At 38.7% G+C, this 12,301-nt stretch overlaps 1 protein-coding gene across 1 annotated transcript in view; it reads right to left on the bottom strand.

Moving 5' to 3' along the window:
* Positions 1–890: 890 nt before the first annotated feature.
* DPYD (dihydropyrimidine dehydrogenase) overlaps positions 891–12,301 on the bottom strand; it is a 552,826-nt gene continuing 541,415 nt past the window's right edge. The window contains exons 22-23 of the mRNA XM_074961282.1: positions 7,048–7,188; positions 891–2,444 (exon numbers count right to left, since the gene is read on the bottom strand). Coding sequence (XP_074817383.1) covers positions 2,274–2,444; positions 7,048–7,188 — 312 coding nt within the window. The 3' untranslated portion in view covers positions 891–2,273. The remainder of the gene's footprint in view (positions 2,445–7,047; positions 7,189–12,301) is intronic.

Below are 12,301 nucleotides of genomic sequence, written 5' to 3'. Positions count from 1 at the left end.
TGTAAGTTGAAACGTTGTAACTCAGAACTGCAATACACTCCATTGCAGGACCGAGGTCATAAAGTCAAAACCAATTGTCATAAGTTGAATCGGGGGGCAATTCAAAAACGTTGTAAGTGCCGTTCGTCGTTAAGTCGAACGCCGTAAAGTCGAGGACTTCCTGTACCATTTTTATGCAATCCTCACACAAGCATACACTGCTTCTCAACCAGCTTCTTGATTGAAGGAGATTCAGAGGCTGTATGTTTAGAATCTCAAGACCTAGCTCCTCCTATAATGTTCCCAACAGATGGAGTTTGTTCTCATGGTGAAAGCCCTTCAGCTGAGATATGGATAAGATATTATTATGGGATATAGAGGCCCAAGGCCTCCAACAAAATTCCATGGAAATATCTGCTAAGCAACACAAACATTTGTTACCACCTCAGTGTGCAAACAGTGAAAGGAGAGAGCAAGAGAAAGCTTTTAGTTGAGTCACTAAAGTCCATAACTGCCAAAGGGTCACTTCAAGTAAGAGTGAGCTGTCAGATTATGCCCGAGTAGAGGAGATACTTTCTGCAGGGTAAATGACCCATTAAAAAAAGCTAGACAGGCAAAATGTGTGTGCGTGGAGGAGGAGGAGGAGTCAGAGCGTGGAAAAGAAGGATGAGGGTAAAGGAGGACAGAGATTTTTGAGAGGGGTGAGGAGCACATAACATGGCACCCTAAACAATAAGCGTGCATATGTAACTTAACTTATTAATTATCTTGGAGTGAATTTTAGGATCATGAAAGACCACCTGACAGCAAACTTAAAATGCCACATACAAGAAAACCTGTTCAGTAAATGAATATATACAAAAAAACCCCAAGTTGATTAATGCTGTTTATTTATAATTAGCAATACATATGCAAACAGAAGAACAGAAAATTCTGAAATGTGTATAATCAAAGGTTATGAATTTTCCTGATCACATAATTAACTGAACAGATACATTATTATTATGAAACGTATGGCTTTATATGCAGACATGGGTAAAGAAAATAGCAATACATTTGTATGAGACAGCTCCTAGTGAGAATGAAAAATAGGCTAAGGCTCTTTAGCAATCCTGGCAAATCTATACTTTGTTTGGGCTGTAACATTACTGTAGCCAAACATAACCACTAAGGATGAATAATGGCGGGGGGAATAACCCAGTACATGTACCATAGAAACTACATCTACAGTATGAGCTAGGGGTGTGATTCCCAGCTCGCATACACGTACTCGTGCTAGCATGAGTATAAATAGCAGTGTAGCCACCGTAGCACAGACAGCGGAGGCACAGCTCGTGCTGGGTCGATGGGAACTAGCACGAATGTGTTTACTTGAGCTGGAAATCACACCCCTAATTCATAGCGTAGACGTAGCCACAGAGAGACACAGAGAGGTAAATATTCCATTCTCAAGTAATGAAATCTTTGAACTATAGCTGCTGAAGCATTAATCGGCATAATTAAAAAGTTATTTATTTAGAATATGTCTATGCAGAAAACAGGTTGCTAATAATCAAAACCTGAGGTAAACCTGGATTTTGTAATAACACAGTTTAAACAATTCTAAGAAGTGTGCTGTGATTGTTTAATAGAGGAAATCTAAATCTACACACCAATTCAAGTCATAAATGTGAAGAGTTCAATATAGGTCAGTAGTTAGCAAATTTATTTTTAGAAGAGTCTAATGTAAAATTGCATTGAGGAAGCATTAAGAAAATACTCTTTTGTACACTGTAGCAGTTGAAAGCGATCAGTCCAGATTGGAAATGCTATTTTAAAGCGCCTTTCACTTCCTTTCATAGACAAATAGCACTCTGCATTGCTTTATTTGCATAATATGTAGCTAATGACAATTTCAAAGAAACTTTTTAAAAATTAAATGTAATGTTTAATTACAAAATGTCTCCTTGGAAACAGTTTCCTTGTATGCTGAATTGCAGTTAGTTAAAAAATGCTCAATTATGTTTTAAACTAGAAACTCTATAAAGCTTAAACATCAGCTACAGAAATTTGCAAAAGAAAAAGTTGTGCTTTACATAATGAACGACTGACAGCTAATAACTGACTAACTGCTGCTGCTCTGAAATCTAAGAAAACAGTTTGCCTTAAAATAATCACTGGAGAAAATAGCCATCATTATAAGGGCTATCAACATTACGTGTTTTAATACAGTTAAAATTTCAAGTACTAATTGGAAAGCAAATTTACCGCATCAAGGAAATGTAAAGTTCACATTAACGGCTGGACTGATCACCTCAACACATTGGGTTCACAACTAAGGGCAGGCCTCTCTTTGGTTCATAAGGTGTTGTCCTGGAAACCATTCTGATGCAGTCAATAATAGGGCAGACACTGAGACACAGATTGCAGCCTGTACAACTGTCAGTAACAGTGGGCAGGTGGGTTTCTGGATCAAACTGTATAGCCTGCAAAGAGAAATAAATAGTATTGATGTCACTTATCGAAAAGGTCAGAAATAGCCCCATTTTAGTATCTGCATTTTACGTACTACAGTACTCTGTGCTGCAAGATGTGTGTGTGTGATACTGCACTGCAGCTATAGCAACAGTTTAAATTCTAGGGGAAAAAACACTTTAAAATTAGAACTGTAGGGCCAATTTACTCTCTGCTGAAAGCCCTGCATCGTAAGTTGAGTTACACAAAGGATGAATATGGCCCACAAAGTTTAAACTTCCATTAAGATATTTTTCTTTCATGGGAGGAAAATCTTTCATAACACAGCAATTCACCAGGTTTATTGGTACAGAAGAGATATCCAGACCAGTCCTGTATGGATTCCACGTGAGACAGACTGCAAATACCATCATGGGTGGGGTTTTTTTTACTTTTAGTCTCTGCAAGATGCAACAATCTAATTTAATAAAATCTAGCGAGGAATGGCACATACTTTGCCACTTGTGATTCATTTTATTTGCAAGCCTTAGAAAGTTAAAAGGGATATCTGGGCTGGGAGCAGACAGGGCTGCTTAATTTCTGACGTTTCCAAGGACTGAGCCCTCATTAATGATTAGCGTGAAAATTATTTTTAATTCAAAGTCATAATTGTAGCTTCAATAAGTCACCTATAAAAGACCAGTTTAAAAAACAAAATCAGACTAACTTCACACTCTTCATTGATTAAGGAACAAACTGAGTAAAAAGGAAACAAACAAAATGTTGGCTATGTAAATTAGAGGAGGAAACTTTGTACCGGCAGAGAGCTAAAGTGGAAAATTCAGGGTATTCCATGTTAAAAGTTTCCCCTACAACTTTCATTCTTCCCTTGCAATGTATTAATAGTAAGATCTTCTGACGTATGATAATTGGGGCTCTGAATGTGGCCTTTTCCTACCCTACTGTACCAGCATTAATCAAAGGAGACTCATGGGGCATAAGACTTACACAGGCACTCATCTTCATGCCCTGGGAGTAGGTAGAGTGACATCAATGAAATTACAGACACTGGGTAAAGTGAAACGTACGCAGGTATTTCCAATATTGGGAACTTGGTGAGATTCTCTTCAATTACTTGCAGGCAGGCTTTGGAGGAAAGGGAGTATTCGTTTTTACAGTTTCTACAGGAGGTTCTACAGTCTGCTCCAGCAGCAGCACTGACTGCTTTAAATAGGGCCTTCTCTGGGCCTTCCCAAGCTCTGACGCTCAAGAGCACAAGAGATCTGAAGTTTCCCAGTGTGTATTTTGGTGTTCCACTAGTAAAGAGGCCCATGAATATACTAGCAGTAGGCTGACATCTCACTCTCTAAAGTGTTAACTTAACCAGTCTGAACCTCCAAGTTCTGGTCTGGTTTGAGAGAGAAATAAAGGTTTTGTATGTTAGAAGGACTGGTGCATCTATCTCTATTGACAATGCATTTCTTGAAGGGGATAGTACATGGCGATGTGGCAATGATTAACTCAGAAGTTCTGATTCATTTGTGCTCAACTTCACATTAATTACACTTTTTTGCTGTAGTCATACTAAGTGAAGTCTCTGCAGAAACTTCAGCAGGCTGAATATATGTTGGAAATACAAAAATCTGCATTCAGCAGAAGACAAATTGGTTGTTTTTTTATGTTTGATCCCTTTGCAAGTAATAGATGGAAAAAAACGTTCTTTGCATCATGAAAAGCTTCAGGGGTCTGTCTGGTTTGTTTGGGTTTTTTTTGGTTATTGCTGATTTTTTAAAGTTATATCAAAGCAAGTTGCATTAAATGTGAAATCAACTCTTACCTCCCTAAGGGCTACATCCTCCCCTATGGTGAGAAATCTTATGGAAGGGAAAACATTACTGCAAAACTTCCATGCACTTCAGAGCAGAAAGGGCAGTTTCTTGTGGATGCTAAAGGCAGTGCTGCTTTCTCCTTTTCGTGGGCACAATAATTAAAAGCGAAGCGGCAGCAACAGCCACCTCTTTAACCACAAAGAGAGTAAGGAGAAACAAGTAGATATAGGGCCATATTTCCTGCTGACGTAAATCAGTGTAGCTTCACTAATGTGAAGATTCATATCAGCTGAGGATCTGAGCCATGGTCTCTATCTTAAATCAGAGTGTCTTCTCCAATGCATGGCTCACTGGCCCCCTTCACACTCTTGCCACCATTGTGTGTTTGGAGGTATGCTACCATGGTCCTCAGCCACACCTGCATATTCCTACCTGCTATGTAGAAAAGTCTTTATATTATGTATTTTGGATTAGTCTGGCACATGGAACCTGTAATTTAGGCAGGTGTTTTAAGTAAATTTTTCCACTTTAGCCCATGGAAGATTGTTTGGGGTATCTAGCCTTACTATAAATATGGTTCTATTCTACAGTAAAATCCCCCAACACTGCAGTATTGTCATTGTAAGGGCCAGTATTTTAGATTGTAACTGTAGAATACTGTAGAACTTTTTATAAGGGCATCACCATAATGATCTTTTGTAACAGAGATACAGTTATTGTGGGTCTGTCTTGTCCTCTGTGTCCCACACAATCCAATCATATTGAGCGCTGCTTGGTTTTTTGCTTTCTGTGCATTAGCCGTCCGTCCCCCCCCTTTTTTTTTTTTTTTGGAAATGCCTCTATGGCGTCAGATGCCTCTGAGTGCTTCATTTTCTGGTAACCTCTGTTATCTAAATCAACTTTACAAACTGCTTGCTTGGTGCATGCAGGCACTTACGATATCCTGCATATTGCCAGGTAACCTTTGCCAGACTTGCAGTCTGATCTGCCTGCCCCAGCGAAAACTCACACCCCTCCAGCCTGAAAACTGCCAATGGACATGCTGACAGCAATAGCTGTGTAAGAGGAAAACAAGTGCTGCCCTTGTGCGTGTTTAGTAATCTGGAACTTCTTGTCTAGTGTGTATCCATGTTTCTCTATTTGTGTAAGGACCCAGAGGACCGCTAATGTCCTTACACAGAGTGGTTAAAAGACTTATCAAGGTTTAACTGCTTTATTTACCAAACAAATTTTGATTCAAAATGACAAAAATGGCTTTTTGAATTTGAATTTTAAAACTGCATTTGCATTTACAACATTAAAACCATTTCCTATTGGGATAATTTTTGCTAATAAAATAGCTTAGGGTAATTGGGTGAAAGCTTAGGTCTCATGACTCTCCCATTACTATGACATGGTTTGGTGGACTGAATGGAGATTTGAACCAAGGAACTCTGCTCTATAGGGCTTGACCCTGCAGTGGAGCAGAGGAATGCTGTGAAAGCCTGGGGAGCTTTGCTACTTATGATCCAGCTAAGGGGAGAGGGCCCTGCAGGCTCCTAGGCCAGGAGGAACACTCAGCATCATTACTAAAAAAATTAGTCTACTGCCATAGCAAAGCCTGGGTTTAGATTAAATATTCATTTTCTCTTATCAGTCTTTTAAGTGCTTGGCTTTTCCCCAGATTAATTGTTGTGGTAAGTGATTTTTACAAAGACAGGTTTATTTCTCTTACTATATTTAGTTAAAAATCAGTTTTACTACCAAACATACTGAATTCAAAATAAAGTAAAAGCCACTGAAAAATATAACATTGTTGCCTAGTTAAAACACAGCCCCCTATACTGGGTATGCAGGAGTCATGAAAATTAATCCTGCAAGGAGTATTGACTTCCATAGGGATTCTAGTGGATCCTGCTTTGGTTTGAGAAGAGAACAGGTCACCTAAAATGGCTGATCCCGGCTCTTATCTTATCTTCTTATTGGATGGGTAAGTCCCTCAAAATCCTGCAGATGTGCAATGGTAGGGCAAGGAATAGTTCACAGAATTAACAGTGAATTTCTCAGAACTATATGTTACTGTACATGGTAGAATTCAAGGAATAAATAGTTTGCTTTGAACAGTTCTCCCAACTCAAAATAATGACATATGCCAGGTGCAGTGATTTCTGGACGTATCAACCTACCAGGCCCTCTCTTCTTTAATCCCTGTGGAAGTTAATTCATCATATTGAAGGGTTGATTCACAGAGAACTGGAAATTTTTCCCAAATCAGGGCTGATTCCAAGTTAGTTAGTTTGACAAACCTCAGGCAAGGTTTAGATTTTTGAACAGGTATCTGGCAGGTGGGCATATTTTCTTTCTTCCCACTGCCCTGTGGGTTTGACAGGGGCAAATCGTGCCCCCTCTCCCTTAGTTACCTGAGAACCTTTGAAGAATTGAATTTGCAGCAGTCCATACTGGGTCCTCCTTTATTTACTTCCCATCAAAACCAAAAAACCAAAACAAAGTAAAACAAAAAACTCCTGATGATGTAGATGTCATAGAGATAACTTCTGAGGGACTAAAAGAGGTTGTGAAGTGGAGTTTCAGTTCTATTCAACACAAATCTCCAACAAAGTCCACAATAACTGGTGCATGGACAACCCCTACAATTGGATCAGTCAGGGTTCTCTCAGTATAGCTTGGGAGCATGCTGGTGTTAAAAGCCGATATTTTATACAGCTATTTTTGTCACATGCTCGTTAACAGAAGGTGGATTGTTTCTGTCTCAGCAACAGAAAGATAACTCACTGTGCTTTTTTGCTAATTACAGCCATGTTCTTACCTGGTAGCCAGAATCATTACAGGTCATGTAGCATTTGCCACAGTTGATGCACATTTCCTTGTCAATCAGAGCCACAACTTGCTCTGTGTTGTTAAGCTCACCATATGTTCCAATGTACTGCAGTGCTTTTCCAATTACATCCTAGGGAGAAAAAACGGAATCATTTAGAAGATACCCAAGTTTTGGTTTTTTTATGGTTTAGTTGTTGTTTTTTTATGGCCATATAAGAGCACTCTACAGTATTTTAACATGGGAGTTTCTTGCAGACACTACGGCAATGTTTACAGTTTTTGAAATAAATGTTAAAATTTGCCAAGTTTCACACTTCCTCTATCGTAAAATGTAGATAAAGGGTATTGAATGTATATAAAATTAAACTGCAGGAAGATCTACAAGTGTGTGTCTGTCCACATTTAGCACTTGCTTTTAAATGCACTATTTAATTAACTTTTGCTTGGCCAACATTGTGTAGCACTACAGGGAACAAAATGGGGCACAAAAGAGAAGTGACATGACACATGCAATCTGGGTGTCCTTGGTCACTTTTCATTAGCACAGATTTAAGAACTCACTGCAGGAAAAGAAAGGGGCACCCTTAAACAACAAAGGACAAAGAGAACAACAATTGCTTTTCTCTCCTTAGAAAGACAAGCAAATGGCTTGAAAATCAGCTCTTTATTGCAAACTTACAATACCAGGGCCTCATTCCGCAAAACCTTATTCAAGGAAACAACACTTTTGCTTTCAAGTTGACTACCTGTGTGAATGGAAGTTTGCAGATCCCTAAATACTTGCTGAATAAAATGCATGCAATTATACTTAGAGAAGGCTAAATGTGACGCATCAGATGCAAACAAGTTCATCTCTCTTAATAAACAAAAGGTAGAAAACATTAATGTAAACCACTTTGTGCTTCCTGTGTGTTGTGCTTGTCAGCACTTTAGTAGGGTGGGTAAGCATTATATTCCCATTTTACACGTGGAATACCAGATGCACATAGAAGTTCAATGACATGTCCAAGATTACAGAGTGAGTTGATAGCAGAGAGGGGAATAGGACTCAAGTCTCTAGGGATTAATTTAACTGTCCTCAGCTATCCCCCAAAGAAAACACTGTAAGAGTATGTTACAGTGATTGTCTCTGGTTTTTCTCACATGATGCAGAACATTCCCATGCCATTGTTCATTGTGCCAGCAATGCCCCTCTGCCATGTACATTGGCCAAACCGGACAGTCTCTACGCAAAGAATAAATGGACACAAATCTGACATCAGGAATCATAACATTCCAAAAGTGGTAGGAGAACACTTCAGCCTCTCTGGCCACTCAGTAAAAGACTTAAGGGTGGGAATTCTGCAACAGAAAAGCTTTTGCTGAGCTTGAATTCATATGCAAACTAGATACCATTAACTTGGGTTTGAATAGAGACTGGGAGTGGCTGGGTCATTACACATACTGAATCTATTTCCTTAAGTTAAGTATCCTCACACCTTCTTGTCAACTGTCTAAATGGGCCATCTTGATTATCACTACAAAAGTTTTTTTCTCCTGCTGATAATAGCTCATCTTAATTAATTAGCCTCTCACTCACAGTTTATATGGCAACTTCCACCTTCTCTGTACATATATATGTATCTTCTTATTATATGTTCCCTTCTATGCATCCGATGAAGTGGGCTGTAGCCCACAAAAGCTTATGCTCTAACAAATTTGTTAGTCTCTAAGGTGCCACAAGTACTCCTGTTCTTATTATTCTTTTTGTTTATTTGTTCATCAGATTAAGTGGAATGTTGCTTGACACGTGAAGCACGCAAGATACTTCAGCAAAAGAGAAAAACAGTTGTAATTGTTTTATAAAGCATAGCAGAACACAGTGTTTAGCGGTACTCAGGCTTGCTATCTCTGTGTCCCTTCCTTGCAGTAACCATACAGGTAACCCACACAGTGAGGGGCAGGGAGACTCCTTACTCTGTCTGTGATTTGGGGACATGGTCATTGGGTCAATAACAATGACATTCCACTGCCCAAAACCCTCTCCTGAGGGAGTTGTAGCAGCTGCAGGCAGCCCAATCAGTAGCTGATGGGCTGCAGTAGCCTCCGAGGAGCTGCTGCAAAGGTTGCTCCATAACATTCCTGGTGGAAACATTCTAGCACAAAGCTCATTGCAGAGGGTGACCTGATTTCACCCTTGACAAGCAAATGGGGTGATTCGCCATCTTGCCCTGAATCAATATACACAATCAACTGTGCCCAAAGCACATGGAAAGTATTCCCCGTCTCACATCCTGTCTGCACAAAAAGAAGACTGTGTAGTTATATATATCTATATTAAAAGTAGTATTCTACAGTGCTTGTATTAAAAAGCGGCCATAGTTACTCTATATTCCAAGCACAGGGAAACCGGGTATTTCAGATACTGCTGTGTGCTAACTGTTAGCATTTAATGCCCCATATTTTTAATGCGTGTACTGGCATTGGCAGTAAAAGAATGTTACTGTGTTACCAGCTTCATGGACAGTGATCTTGGGGGAAAATATAACTGAATTCAACCAAATCATGAAATCAACAAAACTCTCAATTTTCCCCACCGGACAAGGCAACCCCCGTACAGATCTCTGACTGAATATGCCTTGCTGCATTGTCTGATTTGCTAAAAACCATTGACAGAAAGTTGTTGATTATGGCAATTCACTTTGTGTGGAACACAGTGAATTTCAGGTTTGGGATTTACGCTGTCATAGGCTGTTTAACTTCCTGCTTTCTGACTGTGGGGGAACTGAACACCAACACATTTTTAAAAGCTGCATAGTTCTGTAAGGTGCCTAGCTACTGTGCGAAGGGGCTCTCTAAATTGACTTTTAACAAAGGACCAGAGGTTGCAAAATCTGTTAAAATAATATTAAAGATTCTACATAATTAAGATAAATTTGGACTAAATAATGAAAGCTGTGTGACACTAAGGTAAATTTTATCTCTTGCTTCAAAAATATGCATAACTAAAAGTACGTTATAGGAGCAGCGGTACTGAATTTCTACTAATTTTCCATACTAGATCAGGTAATAATTGTGATTATCATTATGGGTTTGATCCGAGCCAATTGAAACCCCCGCAGGTTAAGCTACATTTGAGAAACAGACAACCTCTGTCTAGAACTGCATGCAAGAACTGCACTTTAAACAGTTTAGCTATCATCTGCATGATCAAAATATCTGATGTAAAATTCCCCACTTTCTCCTCTTGTACTCTTCAATGGAACATGCAAAAATACTTATTATCCAGGAATACAAGGTATTTTATCAATGTACCTTGCATCTAGTTTTTGAATAACCAATTTCCTGTTCCATCCTATTGTAATCTCTCAAAAATGCTGTCCATTGTGAAATATGTAAATGTATATTAGTAATCTGTTTTTATTTATATTTGTATTACTTATTAAATTAACCATATCCAAAGCCTTATTTTCTAAAATTTCAGAAACCACAAATTGCTGCATGACTGGGATTCAAAAACTAAGGGGTTTTATTATTATTCGGAATGACCTTATTTTCAGAGATGCTCAGCACTCCCAGATCACCCGGATGCTACCTCTCAAAACAAGATACATATAATCTTAGCTGTTATGACTGCAAAGGAAAGCTTCAAAATGTGAATTAAATGTAAACTAATGCTGCCTGGTCTTCCTGAGCCTGCATAGAGTTTGAGGGGTGTGAATGGCTCCCCATTCATCTCCAGAAGCTGGCCTGAACTCTGAGACTTAACAATGATAATTTAAATGACAATATTATTATATAGTATGAGGTGACATTTTCAGCTAAGGCACCTAGCCATCACTATAATGCAGTAGCAGAATCTGTGTGGGGGCATGGGGGAGGGAAGTTTCTGTCCATGGTTGCTAAGTCAACCACCATATCCACACACAGAAGGAAAAGGAAAGTGCAGATGCATCTCTTTCCCAGTGCCAAATTACTCAACTGCCTTTTCTGTAACACCTCAACGCCTGCTTAAGCGCTTCAACTCTTCTTTGCCAACAGTTGAGACCTTCAGCTCTCACTTGACAACAACTACAGGGTATTAGTGCCTTTTCAGCATAAAAATATGGCACACTGAATATTTGAGGATAGCATAAATATGAATAGAAATTAATTTTCATATGTATTTTCATATTTAACTTAGAAAAAAGAGAGTGTGTGCATTTTCCAGGTTGCTACTGAATTCAGTTTGGGAATCTTGCAGAGACCAAGGAATCAGATCCATGCTTGCTAAAGAGTACATATGCACTTGTTCGTATTATACCTCTCATAGTTTTAAATAGTGTAATCAATTGGTCTATCACAATATTAGATACTATGTGATCTCTTCATTGACTAATAGATGCAAAATCCTCCACTGTGTGTCATGAATCCACATGGTGTCTCTGTGTACCAAATTTTACATCTTCATTTTAGAGTTTGCTGAAATTATATAAAACCAGTGTATCATATAAGTGATGCAGCTTTCCATTGACTGCTCATGGTCTTTGTGTATCGACATAGAGAGATTTCTGAGGGTAGAAGATTCTAGCAGACAAAGGTATAGCAAGATCCAGTGGCTGGAAGCTAGACAAATTCAAACCAGAAATAGGGTGCACATTTTTTACAGTGTGCATAATTAACCAATTTACCTAGGGATGTGGTGGATTCTTCTAACATGGGAAGGCTTTAAATCAAGATTGGCGTCTATCTGAAAGCTATGCTCTTGTTCAAGAATCATTTATGGACTTGATGCAAGAATACTTTGTGTAATTTTATGGGCTGTGTTATGCAGCAGGTCAGATTAGATGATCATAATAGTCCAGTGTTAGGAACACTAGGCATTCCTATAAGTATATGGAATAAATTAAGCTTAAGGAATCTTCCCCAGAGATGACAATTAAAAAATGGTGTGTGTTGTGCTAAGTTTTCAAACTTTTAGCAAACTCCCATGCTGCTTCTTACAGCACACATGAATACACTGAGGTGGGAATTTAGCATCTCAACTATGGAGGAGGAGATGTTTACCACAGTATGCTGTGTCAAACACATATATATTACAAACTGTAAAGAGTCATTGTTGTGGCTCCAAAATATTGTGAAACATATTTTTTTATACCGTTGGACAGTTCTTTTTTTTTATGAGTGCCATCTTTAGAGCAAGATCTTTGTCTTTATTTAGCGGTAAAGTGCCATGTATATTTAGATGAGTAAAGAAACACTGATAGTACTTACATGATGTTTTA

The sequence above is a fragment of the Natator depressus genome, chromosome 8, assembly GCF_965152275.1.
Source record: "Natator depressus isolate rNatDep1 chromosome 8, rNatDep2.hap1, whole genome shotgun sequence".
Taxonomy (NCBI): domain Eukaryota; kingdom Metazoa; phylum Chordata; order Testudines; family Cheloniidae; genus Natator; species Natator depressus.
This window is presented reverse-complemented; position numbering and strand designations above follow the sequence as displayed.